The sequence below is a fragment of the Rhinolophus sinicus genome, linkage group LG04 (genome assembly GCF_036562045.2).
Source record: "Rhinolophus sinicus isolate RSC01 linkage group LG04, ASM3656204v1, whole genome shotgun sequence".
NCBI classification, from domain to species: Eukaryota; Metazoa; Chordata; class Mammalia; order Chiroptera; family Rhinolophidae; genus Rhinolophus; species Rhinolophus sinicus.
Window position 1 is genome coordinate 14,871,093 of NC_133754.1, and position 23,170 is coordinate 14,894,262.

At 34.5% G+C, this 23,170-nt stretch overlaps 1 protein-coding gene across 6 annotated transcripts in view; it reads left to right on the forward strand.

The window, feature by feature from the left end:
• Positions 1 to 23,170, forward strand: part of TDRD3 (tudor domain containing 3) — a 133,981-nt gene that overhangs the window by 30,311 nt on the left and 80,500 nt on the right. For all 6 annotated transcript variants that reach the window (XM_074329351.1, XM_074329352.1, XM_019750792.2 and 3 more), the window contains exons 2-3: positions 6,804 to 6,888; positions 11,718 to 11,783. In XM_074329351.1, coding sequence (XP_074185452.1) covers positions 6,804 to 6,888; positions 11,718 to 11,783 — 151 coding nt within the window. The remainder of the gene's footprint in view (positions 1 to 6,803; positions 6,889 to 11,717; positions 11,784 to 23,170) is intronic.

Below are 23,170 nucleotides of genomic sequence, written 5' to 3' on the forward strand. Positions count from 1 at the left end.
CTTAGGAGGAGGTATCTCTTGCATGTTTACTAAATGAGTGTTTTTAAACCCTGAGTGATCTTTATAGCAAACGCAAATTCTAAAATAATCGCCTATTTTATTTTTTCTGATATCTCTACTCCCCAACAACAACAACAAAAACAAAACCCCAGTAGATGTCAGAAACCTTTATTTTAAAGCTAGTGTAGTACGTCTTTGGAGTCTTAGCTTCTGATAATAGGCTGATAATATTTTACTTGTGAAGCAAGGTTGTCATCTAGTGGTGTTTTCAAGTAGTACATCCTTCCGAATTAGCTAATAAATCTTCAGCATTTTAAAGGAAATGCTGAAAAACAAATCTAGGTCTCAATTTTTCAGAATTTAAACACTTTTACATGTTTCAAATTAGATACAACTTTACAAAGGATTTTCCCTAGTACTTTTTCTAATTTCCATCTTTCAGTCTTTCATGTTGGGCTAAAAAAATTTTGTGTGACCCCTGAAATGGAAGTTTGAGTAGTATGGATGTTAAACTTGATGTATCAAGGTATTTCATAATTCTTTACATGTCTAGAAGTTGTGTAGTTAGAAAAAAGATGTTTCTGTAGTACGAAGTCAAATTTTACTTTTTGCATATTTATCCTTTCAGTTTTTGTGCAGGTTAATTTTATGAAACATTTGCATTAAAATGTTAAGGTTTTCATGATGATTTCTTTGCTTTTGATGTTTTTATTTTTGTAATGTAACAATCTGAAAAGTTAGGGTAGAAGAAATTTAAATAGATTTTATGCTGTATGTGTGTGTACTGTATGTGTGGAAAAAATTTAAAGTTATAGGTGAGCTAAATGATGGGACTAATATAAATGTGTGCATGCAAATAAATCTTACAAAGTAAAAACTGAAAAAAAAAGGATTTTAAAAGAGTTCATTTTTTATTGAAAATAGTTTAAGATCAACACTAAGTGATTTTACTTAGAGGTGCTTTAAATAACACATAACTTGATTCGTCTGATTGATTCATATATAACTGATGGAGAAAATTAAATTTTAAGCTAGAGTTGATTTGGGTCTTTATTGTATTTGTTGGGATAAAAATTGTGGTATCATTTTGGCATAGTAGGTGGCCACTTTGCTTAAAGAAGGAAAAAAATGGTAGTGATATAAGAGGCACTAAGTTATTAAGGGAAGTGGAAATAAAAGAATTTTTCTTAAAAAGTTTTCACCATTTGTGTGGCATAGTACTCCCTCTTCTGATTTACCATTGCTAGAGTTCTGACCCTTCTGTTGGCTGTCCTTAATCACGATTTAGGCATGGAAGTCCATGGATTCATTCAATTTACTGCTGTTGTACCAATTTATGTTCTTCTTGGTGATTTTTTTTCACCCCTAATGTATCTATAAACTATAATGAATATATTGATTTCATTTGTACCAAGATATCTGAAGCAAGGTTTGTGTCCAAATTCTTAGTAACCTTATTACCTTATTAATCTTGTTAATCAGATTAAATACTGTATTTTCCCAAACTCTATCTGTAAATAGGAGTTTATAAGCCATTCCTCTTGCCCTCGAAGGGTATTTTAGCAAGTTATTATTTCAGTGTCTCTGTCTGGTATAAGAATAATAGCAAAAAACAAATTTTGGGGCAGGTATATATTACCATCCACTTACACTGTGGGGAGGGAAACAGGATAGGGAGAATGAACAGAGCGATCTTTGTTCAGGTAATTTTTCAAAATTATTTTTTAATGTTGTGGGAATTTGCAGGAAGTTGCCAACTTTCACATTTGCTAAGATTAAAGATACATTTTAATATATACAATGTTTTTGATTATCTGTTTTATTCTCTCCTGTCCCCATATTAGGTTGGTTAATTAGGAGTTTGTTGTCTTTATTTTCTTTGTGGTTAAGGAGGAATTTATATATTAAATTCCCATTTTGGTATTTGGATAACATATGTGGGCCAGTAATCTCAATGTGGTCACAAATACTCACGTATAGATCAGAGACCCCAAAAACCACATGAGACCATTTGATTTGGGTTTTGTTCAGAGACAGTTAAGACCACCATGTAGTTGTCATCGTCTCGGTATCTCCGTCGTTTTTTGATTGAGCCCCTTTCCATTTGGGAAGAATGTTTTCATTCTTGGTTTTTCGATTGGCATTTTAAAGAATTTTCATGCGTCATCAGCCTACTTTGTGTGTGCAATAATAGATTCTGTCTTTGATTATTTTAGGGATTCAGGTGTCAGTTCAGGCTTGAATGCATTCATTACTTGGATTGGAGGAGGTGGGTAGAGGAAAAGAAAACGTCAGTGTTTACTTTTTACTGTTTCTGGACAATTAGAACCCCTCCTTAAAACATGTATGGAGCCTGGAAATCTGAGATAAGGGTGAGGTCTATATATTTCCAGTTCATAAAATATTTTGGCCAAACTAAATGATTTGACACTTCTGAGTCTGACATAGACAACTCTAGTAAGAACATTTTCTACATGCATAATGATGTTCATTGCTCTCCAAGTGTCACACGGAGTGACCTGAAAGACATAGTTCTTTTCCTCTTTTGCTTGTGAAGAATGTCAGCCATGAATAGTATATCATTTCAGAGACACTTAACGGCATAACCCTGCATGTCAAAGACAACTTGGAAGTGTACCAGAGCAAAGAAGTAGTTAACCTTAATACGCTAATACGATGAGAAAGCACAGAGTGTGTGCACCACATGCTGGCTGAAACGTGCTTTGTGTGGCTTGTACATTGCTTTACAAAAGCATTAAAAGTGAAAAATGAGAAGATCTGACAATCACTGCTTTTCCTGTCCCCCTAGTGTCCACTGGAGCTGAGTGATGGCTTCCCCCTTCCGTTAGGGCAGATATTCCTTTCCAGTTTGTCTCCATCCTCCTCTGTACGTTCATCAGAGCCGGTGGAGAAGTTAGACTCAAGGTTTTACCTGCTCTCAGAGGAATAGGTAAAAGGAAAATTGCCTCTCCTTTTCCCTTGCTGGTAGTGAGACGTGTAATGGTGATCCACTGTCTGGATCAAATAAAAGAGATTAAAACGGTAGTATTTGCTTTGTCACAGTTTTCTGCCAATTGAGTTTGTTGAACTGTAGTTTGGGCGTGTGTGTTCTGTATGCCCACGTGACTTCTGAAGGAGAGATGATGGTTCTGGTAGTGGTACTTAGGCTGAGTGACCCGTCTTATAGCACATGTATTCATTATTTGTAATGGGAAACCTCCTCTCCCCCAAATTGGTGGATACTAATTAATTTTAAAACTTGTACTTCTGAAGTAAAAAGAGTTGCTCAGGATTACAAATTAGGTGACTCCGAGGAAGACTGAATTTTAACATCTTTACTTCTATTTATGAAAAAAGGAAGCACTTTCTAAAATCTTATTTAAAAAATTTGGGCACTTATTAAGTTGTGATTTTAAATGGCATTATTTGAAGGTAAAATTAGTGAAAAATGTTAATCTGTTGTGTGTCATGCCAAAATTTAACCCTGCTTGCCAATAACATGTATTCTGATATATTTTTCGTTCATCATAGTAATGAGTGAGTAGTTTGATAATGTTACTTTTCCAAAATCTCCACTAGAAAAGAAAAAAAAGTGTGCTTTGTTGGCTGCTTTAGTCAACAAGAGCCCTCTGGGGTTTATTTCTTCTTTAGGGTCCATGCCCTTGAGTTTTACGTGCTCAACAGTGGCACAAGGGAACTGACACAGTTCTCTTCCCTGGAGGTCCCCTGTGTGGACATGCCCTGGGACCAGACCTGGCTTGCCTGCGTTCCTTTCTTTCTCAATGGCCACTTTACAGCTGGTGAATTTTGTGTTGTTCTTTCAGTTACTGCGTGACTCTGGTCTATCTTGAAGCCTATTTGAGCATTAGACTTACTTTTATTCCTTGTTTTATTCATTGGTAATATTGGAGTTTTAAATGTTTACACAAACAACACAAAATTTTGTAAAACCCAAATTTTGGTTAATTTAGATTCAGTCCTTCTGTGACTATGGTCCAGTATTTACAGAAGGTTGACCAATATGTTACTGGGGAGAGGTGTGACTGGGTCTCCTGTTTCTTGGTGATGAGTAAAGCTGTGAGGCTCAAGTCCTTTTTTCAAAATAAGAAGAATGAGTGAGGGACACTTGTACACTTGCAAATTGAGACTGAGCCATGTTTTAGAATTTGTTATATTCAGGAAGCCTTTTACAGGAATTATTTGAAAGAAATCATATGATGTTTGACTTATATACATTAATAAAGTCAGATTTTCGCCCCCTTACGGCTTCTGCCTTTAGAATTTTTTAGGTAGACTTTCCCTTTTTTATGTTGTGGCATTTGGTAATTTGGGATTGGTATTTTTATTGATAAAACATTTTTTTGAATCTCTAATTATTAATTAGTATTCGTTTCCTGATCTTTTACTATGAAACTACATCTGTTCTTCTTGAATACATTTTGGAGCTCACTGATTGAATTTGCCTGGTTGTAATTTTGTGTGTGTGTTGAAGTGTCCAGTTGATTAGGAAACTAACTGATTTGTGTAGATGTTGGCTTATGTTTATGAGAAGATCATATTCCTAATATCAGCATTAGTTGATAAATAAAAACGGCAAGTTATAATGAAAAGATGGCTGAACTGGGACACAGGAGGCATTATTGTTTTAACTTTGCATCGCTTATGTTTGTATTTTGGGACAAGTTTAAGTAACGTATGAGGGCCTGTTTTTCTTCATCTGTAAAATTGAAGAGGTGAATTTTGATTATTTTTAAGGATCTATTCTAGTTTCTCCGACATCCTACAATCTTTTAATTCTAAAGTGTTGCCTGTCTAGAAAACAAAGCATTTTATTAGACATTGCATATTATTTCCCCATTATGGAGAAATTTTGAAAGTTGTGTTTTGTAGTTAGCATTTAATATATCACCCATATGTCATTGTACACTGTTGCTTTCTAAAATTGGTGTCAACCTATACCTATTTATCATTTTTTCCTCATTTTCTAGTCAGAATGTTCTAGCTTATTACCTGTAGCCAGTGCTCCACACTTTTTTACTTCCATTTCCATGTGTTTGCTCATAGTATTCCTTTTCTATACATTCTTTCCCATCCCCCAGCCACTTTGAGCCCTTATAACATTTTGTTTATTATTTTGGCCTTGTATGATAACTGTTTATGTGTTGTGTTATGGTCTCTACCATAAGACTATAGTCTCCTTGAAGGCAGGTGTTTCATTTTCAGCATTTTACTAATCTTATTACTGATTTACATAATATTTTTCACATAAATAAGGGCTTAATTAATATTTGTAGAACTGAATTTTTAAGATGATTAATGACAAGTGCAGTTAGTGGCTATGACGGTGAAAGATTAACAGGATAATAAGGACGTTAACTTAGCCGTTTTGAACGAAAGCAGGATTCTAACCATCTGTGCTGACTGCAAGCATTTGTATCCCGTGGTCACTTATGTACTATTGTAACTACCTCCCGTCCATTTATTCTTACTGACTCCTCTGCATACCCAACACTGTTTTTCCTCTGTATCCCACCTAACTACTTGCCTTCATTCATCATTGTAGTTTAGCACTGCCGTGGTTTTAGACTTTCACTAGTATCTAGTTTGCTAACACAGTCTTGCTTTGATTTATGCGAGTATATGTACTTTCCTGATTTTATCTCCTTGGTCTTGTTCATAGGCTTATCACCTTTAACCTCCTGTTGTTCTTTTCCACTCTTAAATGATCACTTTCTCTTCTTTTCACTTGCTCTTTTATTACCTTGGAGAAATCATTCATTGTGTGTCCTAAAGGCACATACTCATGGGTTGCTGTCTCCAGGCAGAGTTTGTATCGACAGGTGTCCCAGCGTCGGTGTAGCATTGCAGGTTGATGGTGGAATTGCTGGCCGTCAGCAGTGAGCGTGAGTTTGCTCTGTCAGAGGAGGACCCGTCTCCTTCTAGTGCGGACATGCCTGCAGTGGCAGTACTGACACCAGCCTTCTGGTTAAGGGAGTTGGTCACAAAACATGTCGAACGCTAGCTGGCATTTTTACAGTGGGTTTCGGAGGGGATGATACCTGAATTGTAGCGTTTGTCAAAGAATTGCAGAATGGCCGTCCTGTGCATGGATGAATGGATAGAGACAGATGATCACCCCACCCCCTCAGGTTCAGTAACCGTGAATTTATTGTTGTCGGCGACAGGTGAATGGTGGGTTTAGAATGAATAAAAGAATGAAGGGCAATAGGACAATGAGTAGAAAAAGTGAAAAGAGGCAGGAAAAGGAAAAGATATAAGGTAAAAAGTTGCCCATCTTTATACCACTTGGAGTCAATAGTTGAACGATTTCTGGGAACATGATGGTAAAGAAAGGGAACTTGAGATGTTAATGTGTGAGAAAGTAACACAGAGGAAACTTCTGTTGGACTAAGTTTAAAACTGTGTTGTTTTTAGTTCTGTCCTTACAGCGCATCTCAATCTCAGCCTACTGTGTTACAAATGTTTAAAGTCAGATATTTGTATAATAGTAAAGCGTAGCTTATGCATTCCTTAAGCAGTATGTTGATATTTAAATAACTTTTCTTGGAAAGCATATGGACAATTATATTAACACAATATCTCTTTAAGGATACAAAAAAGGAAAAATGCATATTGTCCATTCTGGTCTGTCAGAGATAGTAAATAAACAAAGACTGTCCAGGACTCTCCCTAGTATCTGTAGAAAATTTCGCAGGAGGGAGCAAAATTGCATGTTGACTGAAAAATAATTGTGGTTAATTTTGATTTTAGAAAATATTAAGCCATTTATTTTATTTTCACAGGTACCTTTCAGATGAAGGCATTGAAGCTTGTACAAGTTCTCCAGATAAAGTGAACATCAATGACATCATCCCGATTGCTCTCAATGTAGGTTTTGTTTAGTAACTTACAAACATTTTCAATCTGGAAGCCACATTCATGAAAAACGTGTCATAGAATAAACTAGATTGTATAAGTAATCTGGAATAATAGAAACATATTTTTATTGTCCATTTTTAAGTTATAGTGACGTTTGTTGAATTTGGTGATATCGTCTCAGACAATTATTAGAAATATATGTTTCTTTTAATATCTATTATAGAGAATCCAATGAAAAAAGGGAAAAATGCAACTAAAACTCTATATTTTTAACTTCTGAAGTTATAATTTAGGGAAGTACAATCAGTATGTACTGCCTAGGCTTTCTTCAGCCCTTTCTGTGGATAACAAAGCACTTTCTCATAAAAAACAAAACAAAACAAAACAAAGACAAACAAAAAAACAAAGACAAAAAACCCAACTCTACATTTTAATCCAGTGATCAGTTATAGAATTTTGTAAAATATGCAGTTTCTATATAATAGCAATAAATACTGATCAGATTCATTAAAATAAATTGCCATTTAATAGAAACTCTAGTTAGGTTATAGTCTTTTGACAGTTGAATTTATTATTTCAAAATAACTTTTCCTGCTGATACAAGTAATATATATTGTAGAACACTTCAGAAAACACAGTAAACTAACATAAGAAAATGAAAGCTGCTTATAGTTACTGTTAATGTTTTGGTAGGTATTTCTCCATTCTCTCTCCCTCCACCCATCTGAATATATGTATCTTTTCCATAATTGGGATTGGCTTTTGGATATTTTGAAGAGTTATACAAATTGTTTGAAATATAGATGTAAGTAAACAAATACTCTTTTTTCAATCTTGCAGTTACCCCAGTGGGAGTTTTTATATTGTCTTTACAATAACAATCTATTAATCAAATTTATATATTATGGTACATAGTGAATTAATAAAACAGAGTCATATTACTGCAAAATAGGTATAACATTAATCAAATTTATATATTATGACATGTAATGAATTAATAAGATAGTCATATTACTGTAAAATAGGTATAACATAAAGCAGAAAGGACAGCAACTGGTAACATTTAAAATATAAATACATATATAACTTTTCAAGTCACTTAAATTTATACTTATATACTTAAACTTGGGTTTAAACAGATAAAATTTATGTTTTGAAAAATCATTTTTTTCAGTCTCTAAATTTTATTCAGTAAGACCAACGAGATCTATTTTTTTGTTTCTGAGCTAAATATTACTTTCAATTTTTTAGTAAGAAAGTATGCAGGTTATCTATGACTACAAATGGAAATATTCCCCAGATATTTTGACTTTCTTTGACTTGCACCCAAGTTAGTGAATTCCACTTTTAAAAAATGTAAAGTCTCAATTTCTTTGTTTATTAAAAAACATCCTAAAGATGATAGGAAAGAAATTTTGTGACAGTCTTCTACTCTTTATTTGTCTTATTTATATGCTTAGGTAAATAGCAATGAACTATTCATAATTGGGTGTGAAACTTTAAATAAAACAAATCAAGTATTTGTCCTATGCACCTAAGAGGTACATGATGACCATTATCATAATGAATTAATTTGTCTTTATCATTTTCTCTGAAATATATAGTTGAATACGCCAATCCAAGTTATCATGCCATGTAAGAGGGGGAAAAAATACTTTTAATCAGCATGAAATCTACACCAAATAATGTACTTTTCAAGTTTATCACCTTTAAATACAATCAGGCATTTATAATATTTACGTTGAATTAGTTTTCAACTTTTGAGTGATTGTGGGATGTTAATCACTAGTTGAGAAAGACTTGTGTTATTGATTCTGATTTTATGTAACTTATTACATATCAGGAGAACAATTCATGCACAAGCTTTCTTATGTTCTCTTCCTTCTGTGGGAGACACGCTGACTTGTTCCTTTATCCAGCAGTGAACAATGCCAAAATATGTATACAGTTTTCTGCCCAGGGCAGTCTGTTAGAGACTTGTACCCAAGACTTTTATTGGGCTGCTCCTGAGGTACTCTTTGCCTGACATGAAACAACATTCTAGACTCGCCCATCAAAAAAGCAGGTATGCACGATAAATCACATTGTTTTTACAAATAGTCTAGGCAGTGACCCACATTTTTAGTTAGGAAGTAGTACAAGTGCAAAGTTCTTAGATGCCGGCCTAGGGCCAGCCTTGTGAAGTAGGCCCTTCTAAATTAGTAGCCTCAGAGCTGCTAAGTACTATTTTCTATGCAGATTTTTGTATTGAAAAAGAGGGTTCTTAAGTTTTTCACTCTGTAGAATGGGGAGTAAGAATATCAAGAAATAACATTGAAATCTATCATGTGATTTTTGGGTGCAAATACTTGAATTATTCAGAAAAAAATTAAGTGATACCCCAGTCTTAAATTATTGAATACTGTGATTGGTAAAAATTTAAAAACAGATTTTTTTGTTGTTGAGATTCTACATAATGTAAAATAGCTTACCACTTAGGTAGCCTGTTTAACTTATTTGAATACATAGTTAGGAATCTTTTGTGTGTGTGAGCACATGCTTGTGCATTTAAAAGCTCAATATTTCTCCTGCATAATTTTTTATGTTCAATATAAATGTATTTTTGGACCCATTTGTCCTAGTAATCCTGATATAATGACATCTGAATCTTAAAATTATCTTTGCAGTACTATACATTGACTTTGAATTTAGGATATTTAAAGATTCGGCAGGTCATTTTCCTCTTGCTAAAAGAACAATGAAATAACATTAATTATATGTGTGTATAGCACTTTAAAAGTTATATAGACTTTGAGTATATTGGCTCCTTTTAGTGTTGCAACAACTTTGTGAGATAGGGTTGGTGATTTTTTGTTTCTCTTTTATAGAGGAATAAGTTAACTGGATTTAGAGAACTTGTGACATGGCCCGAGGTCATATTAGTTAATTACAGTTTACAATGAATCAAAGTTTAGAATTTTATTCTAATGCTCATTTCTGCTTTATATTAATGCATCATTTTCATTCAGTATAGTTCATAATTATTAATAGAAACCAGAAACGAGGGACCATGGTGCATCATAAAATTTGTATGCATTATGTTTCTCATATATATTTAAATAATTATACCTTTGAGTAACTTTAAAATAATGCCTATATTTTTATGACCAGTTAGTTGTATTATTGACTTAATGGTTATACATTTTCAGATGATAAAGCGCATATGTTTTATATTCACTAAAATAAACATAATAGTGAACATTAACTAAATGCTTACTCTTTGCAAGTCATTGTGCCAAGTGCTTCACGTGTATTAACGTTTAATCTTCAAAACAACCCTAATATAGGGAGGGGTAGTATAGGAAAGTATTTTTCCCCCAGATGTTACTCGATATTTTCAAAGTGAAAAGGCTACAATTTGAGGTATGGTTTATAATTCTTTCACTCTGTTATTTAATGGAGACTGCAAAAAAGAGAAACCTAAAGCATTGTCACACAGGTATTTAGATTTGGGGCTTAGTTTGCCTGACAATTCCATTCGATGAGTTTTAGTTTAGGAGTGTTCCTTGCATTGTATTGAGAACTAAATTATGAATCATGGTAGTAAAATACTGGAAAGATCTTTTTGTTATACAAAAGCATTGTATAACATATGCTTTTTTCTTAAGGTGACCACATGTGGATATTTCAAATAACAGGATATTCTATTATTTAGGTGTTCCATCATAGATAGTTCAATAATAGTTAAGACTATTCTACTTCTCCTTATGTATTAATTTCATATTTAATAATTTTAATCTAGTCTTTTCTTCTTAAGTCTAACATAAATTTATCCCTTATAATTTATGTGATTAAATACACACTAACTCTTATTTTCTTTTATTGGTCTTAAGGTGATCAAGAACTACTGTTTACTATATTTTAAGGAAGAAAAAAAACATACAAATTTATTAATCTAACCTTACACTTTCAGTAATCAAGAAAACATCTTAGTTTAAATAACTAGGTCTTTTTTCATGCGTATTGACAGTTTTCCTCTGAATAAATTTCTTACAATTTGTTTAGTTTTCAGTTCTAAAGAGGACAAAATCTTTAAAAGTTCTGCTTTTTATGTAGATTGTGTAGTTGAAGTTCTGTTTTTATGTCAGAGATGCTATAACTTTGTTTATGTTAGTCCTTTCTTATGTTTTCCTTGTTATGTTGTGTTTTGGTTTGCTGAGTAATGTGTGTTTCTTCATTTTCCTGTAATTATTTGTTCACCAACTTCAATTTCTGTAATTTGTTTAAGCAAATTCAATAATTGTTTAGGATGGTAACTCTTACTGTACTTCTTGCTGTTGCAGTGGAATTGTTCCCTGGGTATTTGTATATTATGTAACCAGTATCATAGCCTATGTGTTTTTATGTCTCTGCGTATCAAGGTTTTCATGTCTCTGCGTATCAAGGTTATATAGATTCAATTGTCAAAGACATATACTTTTATGTAAAAGTACTCGTTGGCTTTTGGATTCTGGCATTAATTTTTAAACAAGACTATAGTTTGCATAAAATCAAGGTTTAGATTTTAGTAGAGAAGATATAGTAAATTAAAAGATTACATAAAGAAATATGACTAGATAGATAGATAGATGGATAGACAGATATAGATACTAATGTTCAACCTACTAGTGTACTTTTAATAACGTATGTATGGGACTGTGTTATTTGAAAACACTGATTATATGTATAGATCTCAATCACCTCAAAGACATTTATTTAAATTTTGTTCCACAAATCTTAGGTAATTTCATCTTTTTTTTTGTGAGCTTAGATTTACTTTTCTCTTTAATTATATTTTAATAATAATATTTTTATTTTAGACAGACTTGAGAACAATTGGCAAGAAATTCCTCCCCAGTGACATCAACGGTGGAAAGGTAGAAAAGGTAAAGAAACCTGTTAACTTCCTAAATTATGCTAACTACAGTAAATAAGAACTTCTGCTAACTTACTGGAATTCTTTTTTGTTGATAAAGACTGCAACTGCCAAATGTTTTGGAGACAAACAGTTCGCAGAGTCATCATTATAGGGATTTCCTATACACATGGAAAGTTATTAAGACTTAAACTTTTAAACTTTTGGTGACTTTTAAACATTTTTTAAAAAGCTTGTTTTAGGAAATGTAACTATGGCACACTTGGCATGTGAGACTTATCAGATATTAACAGAACTCAAGACAAGGACCTTTGTGTACCTTTTTATTTTAGTTCCTGTTACCATGTTTATTTAATTACCATGTGTATTTAATGAACTTATTAAAATAAAAGTATAAAATTGTGAGAGAATATTAGGAGTAATTTGGCAAAGCTATTGTGTTTGGTTATTCCTGTCATTTTGCATTATATATGCATATATATATATATATATATATATATATATATATATACATATATATATATATGTATGTGTGTGTGTTTATAGTCATGTTATGATATTTTTCAGTGATCTTTTTAAAATAAGAGGATACAAATTTTAGATACCAACTAGTCAGTCTTTTTACTTCTTACTCATTTCTATTCGATTTCTTCTGAAAATACATATAAATTGTGTCAATAAAAATTTTCTATGTGCTATTGGTTACCTTTTGAACTACTAAGGAACATCATTATCCATATTTAAAGAAATGCTTTCAATGTATATGTTTTGTGTTTGAATAAATATTCTTATTTTAACACTCTTATTTAAAGTAGTTATTGCACCTCAGATATTTTAAATTTTAGATAATTTAAAAGGTTTGTGATGTAACAACGTATTTTTCACATTTCTAAATATTAGTTCATTTATGCGATAGATGGTAATCATGTCGCTGGAAAGAAGCATGTTAGTTTCTGATCTACTGTAGTTTTTGAGGCAGATACTAAGAGAAGAGGTTCTATAAATTCCTCAGCAATTCTTTTTAATGTTTAACAACACTGTGTCAGCAAACCTTAATTATATTTTAATCTAAATTTCTTAATGCTGCAACTTAAAGTCAGTGATGTCTTTATCTTCCCTTGGGGAAAGGGAGAACATCTGGTTACCTTCCCTTGTGAATAATTCTTCGTATACTTGAAGACTTGTAAATGTCATTGATACAGATTTCCTTTTGCTGAAGCCATTTATGGGTTCCTTTGTTTATGCTCAGTCTCAAACTTTTCCTTCAGCTTCATTGTTCTTCTCAGAGTCCTCTCCAGTTTCTTTACATTTCTTTTTTTGGTTGTGGTAGTAGTTCTCAGATTTCATTGTAGCCAGAATCACCATGAGGCCTGGGTAAAGCACATATTGCCAGCCTTTCCCCACCTTTCCCCCTACCCCCATGTCTGATTCCACTGAACTGGGATAGAGCCTGAGAATTTGCATTTTTGAACAAGTTTCCATGGGATATTGATTCTGCTGGTCTGGAAAGCATACTTAGAAAACTGCTGAGTTATAGAACTCCAGATTAGGCAGCAAACTTGGACAGGTCTGATGAGTGCAAAATTCTTTACAGGAAATGTAACTAACATCAAAGCAGTGTCTGTGCATCCTTCCACTAGTTTCCTAAAGAAAAAATTGAAGCTTTCTGGGTGTTTGGTTTTCCATTTTCTCAATCTGTATATTTAGGTATTCTGAGAACCCACCTCTCTGCTATAAACTCATGGGGTGGGGCTGATGAGACTTTTCTCTCTGATCCCTTCACCTCAGAGCAGGTTTTCCTTTGAAAAGTTTTGCACAGTGGTATCTTTAGGATTTCCTTTGAATGCAGCTGACAACAATTAAAAAGAAAAACAAAAACTTAAAATCTTTGAAAGTAGAACTTTCTGTGTCAAATTTTATCCTTTAAAAATATTCTTTATGCTAATGTGACTTCATACACAAAATGAGAAGATATGAAAGAAGCCCTTTTCACGTGAAGCAAACTAAGTTGGATACCCTCTTTCTGCTCTTCCTCTTTGATTATGTATTTTCCTTCATTACCTACTTCTAACACCAAATATACTCCACAGCATTAGTAAAGATGTTTTGAATAATAATTTTAATAGAAATTTTAGAATATGATCCACAGAAATTACTCATTTTATTTGCCTTCAGTTAAAACTCTATACTTTATATAAAATATTATAACTATTTTTAGGCCAAAGTAAATATTTAAGGGATATATGTTGACATGAATTGAATTACTGTGCTTCTTTGTAAAATAAGACTAATGCAGTAAAAGCCACTATATTGGTATCTTTATTAGAATGTTTTATTAACCAGTGTTTTACTATGTTTATGGTGACTGAATCATAAAGCATGGCTCCAGTCACTAAATTATGTACATATGTTGTAGTTCTTGTTTAAAATAAAAAAAATTAAAATAAATTTTTAAATCTATGCATAAGAAAGGGCAACATTTAATAAGCAGAGTAGTTGAATAAGTAATCTGTCTATTCCTTGAACATGTCAGATCTTGATATAAAATAATATTATTTTCTTGTTTTCTTTTTATATTAAAAGAGAATGAATGAATGAAAGAAAAATCTGGGTTACCTAGTGATCTTCCAAATAGATTCATACTGGAAATTAACTTTCCAAAAACTGATGTTGACAGAAAACTGAAAATAGGAGATAGACCAGTTGTCTCAGGAAGCAGAGGATGGTTGTGGTGTGTTTTAGAGAGGGTGTGGAGAGGAAGGATGAACCTTTGGGGACTGGTAACATACTGGAATAGTACAGATTTTAGCCTCCTGGGGCTGGACTTATTTAAATCCATGCTGATTCTCCTGCTTATTAGTCTTAGTGACTTCTGTTAAGTTATTTTATCTTGTTAGATTCTATTCTTCTTATCATTCAACTGTCATCTCCCTGATGACATCGAAGAATTAAACGAGGTAACGTACATGACTTACTGAGCGTAGTGCACTGCGTCTGGCAAGGATTGAGGGTTGTGAGCAAGTTAGTCCTGGAGATCTAAGAGTGCGTGAATCCTTACTACCTCAGTTGAGTATCTTGTTACTGAGCGATCTCCAGGGGAATCCAGTCAATGAAATAGGCCAATGGATACTTCATTGCTGACTGGGTTTTGACCCCCAACCCGAAGGCGGAACTCTGTTACTTGAGCTACGTGGATCTGAGTGTGATAGAATCAAAGCAGAGCCAAAAGCTCTCCTGTTTCTACTAAGTTCCAAGCCGGCCTGTGATACTACCTTTTTAAAGAGAGAAAGCCAAAGGATAATGAGGATTGGACAGCATTGGTCCCAGTCAGTATTTAAGAAGCTAAAGGCAGGAAGAGGCCATCCTTGGAGCAGCCCGCGGTGGTCTTTGTGGTCCCTCTGATAGGGCCTCAGCCACCTGTCTTCCCACCCCTTCGGAAGCTCATTGGCTGGATCGCAGGGTGGTACAGGGTGCTGGAGATGCCCCAAGACAGCAGAGTCCTCTTTGGAGGTAGACTCAAGTAGTGTAGAGAGAGGCCTCTTTAAACTTCCTCTCCCGAGAGGCCAAAAATAAATGCTCACATGGTGTGTGTCATTATAGTTAATAAGACTTAGATAACACCATTTTCAGCATTTGGGAATTGGAAGGTGGAAAGGAAGAATGGAGAGCTGATAGCTCTGTGATCAGGTGAGAAAGATTGCAGGTCTGTAGTTAGGAGACGAGGAGTTAATCCTAGTCACACTGAGTTTACATCTCTTCTGTTGTAAGACCAGTCGGGGCCTTCGGAGGGCACTGTCATCTGGAGTTGGAAACTGAAGTCTTCATAATTACTCTTAATTATCACCGATTAATTTGGGAGAAAGGAGAATGGCAAAATGCGCAAGTAACTTTATTGGTAATTAATACAGTTTTGCTCAGGTTCTTCCCTCTTTCCTTCCATTCACTTCTTAACATGATTTTGCAGATCCTGTGTTTTCTCCATAACGTTGCCCTTAACCTTGATGCAAAGTTTTCAGACAAATTTAAAAAGTGTGAGAGAGGGAAGATGACATTTTTCTCTAGGCTTCCAAGTGTGACAAATTTTTCCCAGAGGCAGTTTATGTTTGGTTTTTAGGCCATAAAGATTATGACAGTGGTGGGATGTGTGGTAGCGAAGCCATGTTTTGCATCTCCTGAGTCTTTCAGGGCAGGTTTTGCATTCCTCAGATACTATCAGGTCCTGGAACATGGTAGTTTGTAAACTAAGAATCATGGGGAAAAGTCATGACACCAAAAGAAATAAAACTGTGCTTCCTAGTAAACTGTTTAAGGTTTTTCATATTCTTCTCTAAGTTTATTATTTTGCTGCAGTTATTTTCATAGCTTTAGTTTCCGAACCAAGGTGTAGAAATTAATTATAAAATACAGGTTAATGTGAAAATACTTTGCTACCCAGTCTGGTGATGACCTCATGCATTACTGTGGAACCCTAACAGGAAAGGCTTTCAGTTCTGTGTTTGTTTTTTTCCTCTAAGTCCCAGGACTGACAGGTTGTATGTGCCGTTTTAAATGTGAAACTGTGATGACAGACCTAATTTTTCCAAATGTAAGTGACCTTCTCAAAGCTTTGGCTATTCCAACATCAACCACAAGATGGCTTCCCTGTCTTAAAATTTGAAGTGAATGCCCGCATACCCTCAGTCTAGAAATTAGATGTTTTTAAACAGAAAAATTGAAAAAAGTTTTAATTTAAATAAAATTCTATCATGTTTCATATATGTTAGTTTATGCTGTGCTAAATAAGACAATTTACCAGTGTACCTTTTAGTGAGTTACTAAAATTAAATGTGCTTCTATTTTTCAGAGTAGTGGATCATGAAACCCGATTTTACTGTGCTTTGTTTTAAAGTGCTTATTGGTAATTATTAACAGAACTTCTGTGGAGTTTAAAAATGACTGCAAAAAACAACATATATTAGATACTCTTCTTTTAATTGAGAGGCAAACTGTTCACTGTACTTTGTTGTTTTTTTTGGAGTTCTCCCAGAGAACAAAAGCTAAGGAGGTGATGTATACTGATGTGGAAATAAGCAAATGACACACCAGGAGAAGTGATACTTTCGACTGGGGATTCCACAATGTTTTCCTTGTATTTCATTTACTGTCATTACTCCAAATGATTGAGTAAAATAAATTATCTGCCTTGCTGTTACTTTGAGGTATAAAGTGATGCTTTTTACAGGGAATTTCAAGGTTGGGAAAACCTAACCATGATTACATTGCCTACTTCTAAATTACCAAGCGTTTATAATATCCTGTTTCAAAATTTTCTAAGGGATAGAGACTTTTAGATCATTTGGTAACTATACCACCCCATTCGTGATTCAGAAATTTGTCTTTTATTCTTGTTTATTGACTTTTTTACATTGAAACTCTCTTTCTGTATATGAATATCGTTTGAAAAATTTGAGATCAGGATTTGGGACCACTTTCCCCATGCTGTTTCTTCTGTGTCCCTGGTACCTTTGACCTGCTTTCCTCTTGATCATTTCTGGTACAAGCCCCTAACTTACCCAGGCGGACCCTGGTTTTCAGTAAACTCTCCCCCTCCTCCTCTTTCCTCAGTGAGAACCTACTCGGTGCCAGGCCCCATGCTAAGCAATTTACATGTATTATGTGTGTAGTCTTCAGAACAGCACTGAAAATAGACATTATCACTGCCTTCCGTTGTCCTTTGGAGATGAGGGAACTGCCACTTCCTGAAAATCAGTCTTGTTGCTGCAGCGCTGTAATAATTGCCCCGTGCGTGGGATGTCCTTCCCTAAGTTGCCAGACAAACTGCTATTTATTCTTCAAATCCCAACTCAAATGCCACTTCTTCTAATTTTCTTGACCTCTTTCAAGTAGAATGAATTTTTAACAGTTAATATTCCTATTGCCTTTTATACCTACCATGTTTTCCCCAAAATAAGACCGGGTCTTATATTAATTTTTGCTCCGAAAGACACATTGGGGCTTATGTTCAAGGAATGTCATCCTGAAAAATCATGCTAGGGCTTATTTTCTGGTTAGGTCTTATTTTGGGGGAAACATGGTACATCTGCTTTTAGCACGTAACAAATTTTATCATAGTTTTAGAATGCTTAATAGAAAGAAGACGTTTTTGGTGTGAGACAGAATTTAAATTCTAATTCTGCCTCTTACTAGCTGAGTGACCTCTGGCAAAGTAATTTTCCTTCTGCTCTCTATTTTGTCATTTAAGATACACAAATGATCCTAACATTATAGTTCTGGAAGTAAATTGAATAACTTATGTAAATATCCGACTACATTTTCTGGTGTAGCTGATAAATGCTGAATAAATTGTAGTAAAAACACAAGGAAATATTTATCAAGAAGGTTTTAAATGTATATTTGTGCTAAGTTCAAGGGATGCAGAGTTCCATAGGACAGGCCTGTCTTGTTGGAGCACACAACCCAGTGGGAGACTGAGAAACCAACGACGTCAGGATAGTGAACAAATGTTAGGTCAGAAGTACCCACCACGAAGGGGAGGCCAGCTCCGCTGGGTGAAGTACACAGGTTGCTTTTCTTGCTTGACTGTTAGTTTTTAGCGATACAATTTTCAGTGAAGGAAGAGTGTGCAGATCCCCATTTGGAGGCATTTTTTAAACGTTAGGGTAGGAGGGTGTGTATGTATGTATACGTACACAGTTGATCCTTAAACAGAGAGGGGATTAGGGGCGTCAGACTCCCCTGCCCCCGCACACTCAAAAATCTTCATAAAGCTTTGTACTCCCCAAAACCTTAACTACTAACAGCCTGCTGTTGACCGGAAGCCTTACTAACAACAAACAGTTGATTTACACACGTTTTGCATCTTATATGTATTATATACTGTAATCCTACAATAAAATAAACTAGAGAAAGGAAAATGTTATTAAGAAAATAGTATGGAAGAGAAAATACATTTATAGTATTTATTGAAAAACATCTCTGTATAGGTGGACCTGTGCATTTCAAACCCGTATTCAAGGGTCAACTGTATACATACATATATACACACTCACACACTCCTTATATATGGCATTAGTTCTATTTTAGAAAATCAACCAAGAAAAGCTGTCTTATTGTACACACTATAAAAAATAGAGCTTGACAAAATCTTCTTGACTGGTAACACCGCATGGAAGATAAATATAGTGAACATTTTTGATTCCTAGAACCTGAATTTTCCTCCTGTGTTTGGGGGGTAGTTTCCCACCTTCAGAGTCTTAGTGCTAGAGGAGAAAATTCCAGATACTTTCTTCCCAGCCTCCTTTGCAGTCATGCTGTGCATATGTACCTCAGCTCCGCTGTCAGGAGTAGCTGCGCTGGACTTGGGCCAGTCACACAAAAAAGCAGGAACAGTGGTGAATCTTCTCATTAGCAGGCGAAGCTGCAGAAGAATTGAGTTTCAAGGGAAGTCTCCAGGGCCAGTGAGCTCGATGGTACAGAGCTGGATGCTTGCAGAGTGCTGCACCCAGCCTATGCAGCTCATGAACGCTGACTGGCGGCATCTCTTCCCAAGTCAGAATTCAGTGACATCTAGCTTGTAGTTGCAACCGGCCATGGAAATTGGGACATACTACAGATTAGGGCTTCTTCTCTCCCCTCCCCATCCCAGAACTGTTTTGCCAACATACCCTTTGCTTTTGAGTGTGTAGACTGTAAACCTAGTTCTCTAATTCTCCTGACATTTCTGTGAGCTACCCATCAAAATATTGTGTAAATTATTTGAACCATTTTAATGTACTATTTGGTGTATACAAGCATATTATCGTGTAAAACTTAATGAAGTGAGCGCCTGTGAGGCCTCAGCCTGACGTAAAAACGAGAACAGTGCGTTACTATTCTGCCTACTTATGCGTCCTAGCACTTCTCATCGCACCAATAAATGATTGTTGTGACTTTTAAGTTTAGTTTTCCTTGACTTTTAAAAATATTTTGATTATATGTAATTATTCCTAAATAATTTATTTTTAAGCTTTATAAAATGATAGTATATTGTCTGCTGTAACATGCTTTTATCATTTCTTATTATTGCTCTAACATATGTCCATGTTGCATATACCTATTCATTCATTTCCTCCTTTGTATAATATTAAACTGTGTTCATATACCTCAATTTACTTACTCATTCTCCTGCTGATGTATATTTAGTTTTTCCATGAAGTTTAATAATTTATTGAAAGTACAGAGGTTGTATATCTTTTGTAAGCTTTACTCCTGGAACTTTACATTTTTGTTGCAAGCGATGTTTGTACAAATTTGTTAATTTTTCTCTCTAATGAATGCATAGAAAGGCAACTGATAATTGTATATTGATCTTCATTTCTGCTACCTTGTACTAATTATTCTTAACATGTCTGTATATTCTTTTATGTTTTCTCTATAAGTTTGCTTTTGTAGACACTTCACATGAATGGAATCACACAGTATATCCTCTGTTCTTTTCACTCAGTGTGATGTTTTTGAGGGTAATTCATGATGTAGTGGCTGTCAGTAGTTTGTTCCTACTTCCCGCTGAGTAGTAGTATTCCGTTAGGTGGATATCCACTTTTCTTTCCCCAGTTGGTGTGCATTTAGATTGCTATGTATAGTTCTCTCTTTTGATTTTTCATTGCTGCTGTAAGTATGTCTGTTTTTATTATGTTATTGTTCCCTAAATTGTTGATTTGCATCTTTACTCTTCTTGATCAGACGTGTTCAGTATCAATTTCATCAGTGTTTACAAAGAGCCAACGCTAGACTGTGTTAATCCTCTTAATTGTATTTTTAATTTGCTGTTTCGTTAATTTATCTTTATTATTTTCTTTCTTCTACCTTATTTGAGCTCATTCTGTTGTCCTTTTCCCAACTTGTTAGTTCAGATCATTAATTTTCCTCTTTTCTAATATAAGCATCTTGAGGCTATTAATTTTTCTCCTACTGTTGGTTTAATTATATCCCAAAGGTTTTTATGTGTGGTATTTTCATTATCACTCAGTTCTAAATATTTTTCAGTTTGTATTAAGATTTCTTCTTTGCTTGTTTTAATTATAAAATATTATCATTTTTTTCTTTTTGTTATAGATTTCTCATTCAATGATATTGTGATAAGAGAATTTGTATCAAATGATAGCTGTAGTTGAAATTTTGTTGAGGTTTTCATTATGGCTTGATATGTATTTGTAAATGTCGCATGTTTTCTTGAGAAGAGTATTCCTTAGTTATTCACAGTTCCTTATAAATTCTCTAGGTTAGACTTTATTTTATAGTCTGTTTGATAACTCCAAATTCTCAGCGAAGAGGTTTAAAATATTTTTTGTTTTTTTCATGATTCTCATACTTTGTGGCTTGTTTCCTTGTGAGTTTACTGAATATTTTCTTGTGATTTCCTGTTTCTTGGACTTTCTGCATGGGAATGCCGGGCATCTCAATCCAGATTGCTTTCTTCTAGAAAGGGTATGTGGAGTTAGTGGGGGTGCTGCTAACTTACAGTGAGTTCAGGTTCTGGCTAAGGTTAATGTTGCTACTTTTCTACTAGAGCGAAGCTGAGGTTCTCAATGCCGTGTTGTTACTGCCAGAAGCAAACAGGTCTGTGGAGGAAATGTCCTCCAAATTGAGATTTACCATAGAGGACTGCAAGGATGACATAGGGAATGTCCTGAAATTTCTAACATTATATAAGCAGTTCTCTTTTACTCCGGTTTACCTGATCGATCGGATATGATCCTTTAGGATGGTACAGTATGTGACAAATCATACTTTTCCCCCTGATCTCTTCTTGCCTCACCCCCATGTTTATTAATATCAAATTTTGTTAAAATGACTCTGGGTTGTTTTGACAGAGCAAAGAAGTTAGGTAAGAAAGAGGACATTATAAAAGCTTATCCTTCAGGCTTTTAAAGCAGCAACGCTATTTCTTCTTCCAAAGCAGCTTTCTTGAATCATTGCCCAGTTGCTTAGGTAAGAAGGTAGAAATGTGAACAGTTCAGCCAAAAACTTTTCTTGATATAAATGAGTGGATGAGAAAATGAGTCCTAGGAAATCTCTACTGAAACAATTGGAAATGCTTTTGGAAGTAGTGACAAACAAGGAAATGAATTGTGATTTTAAGCACTTAAAAGGACTGTGGAAGATGAGACTAGTTTTTTTCCTCTTAATTTTAACCCACTTTGCAATTATGGAAGATTAATCAGAACTTAATTATACTCATACATTCCTTCTGAGTATATGGCCCTGTTTCTAGGGTTAATGGAGAATGTGATGCTCATGTTGCTAGGTATAGGTTGAGAAATTTATTTCTCAAGGAAATTGATAAGATTATAAAATGAAATGGCTGGTAGGTATTTCATAGTATCATAGAATGTCTAAATTTAGATGGGTTTAGAGTCCTAATTTTAAGTACTTATCTATGATCAGACTATAGTTAACTGGTTCCATGTCATCCAAACTTTGGCGAGTCTGATTGTAAATAATGTTATTTAATATAATCAATAAATTAGTAAACTAATATAGCCACTTAAATCTTATATGACATATCCGTTGATATATGTGGTTTAGTGGGAGAGCCAAATGGAAGCACTAACTCAACCACAAATCAGGGAGACTTGTGTACTCATGGCAGTGCCAATCCAGTGAGAAGGGTAAGTACCTCCTCCTTCAGAGTTTCTACCTAGTTCTGAAGAAAAAGAAGGGCAAGGCTGCAACACTACATGTATATATATATATATATATGTCTATATATCAATCTATCTATCTATATCTATATATATACATATATATCTATATATATACACATATATACATATATATGATATATATGTATATATATATATGATATAGTCTTCCCAATCAGATAAGTCAGTTCATAAGTGGGTGTAATAAATTATCACAAACTTGGTGGCATAAAACGACAAATTTGTTCTCTCACAGTTCTGTAGGCCAGAAGTCTAAAATCCAGGCCTCAGCAGGGTTGGTTCCTTCTGGAGCCTCTGAAGGAGAATCTGTTTCATGCCTCTCTCCTAGCCTCTGGTAGTTATGGGCAGTCTTTGTGGCTCCTTGATTTGCAGATGTGTGATTCCAGTTTCTATCTCTATCTTCACAGGGCCTTCATTCCCTGTGTCTTTGTGTTTATTTCCCCTTCTCTTTTCTTATAAGGACAGTCATCATTGGATTTCAGTCCTAATCCAGGATGATCTCATCTCTAGATGCTGACCTTAATTATGTATGCAAAGTCCCTTCTTCCAAGGTTGTGTTTACAGGGTCCAGATGGACGTATCTTTTGAAGGGGCCACTATTTGATCCACTAACAGGGATGGGAGGCCAGTAGTTGGAGTAATTACATAAGTAAACTTGCTACTTAGTAGGAAACATCAAGAATTGGGGGCAGGT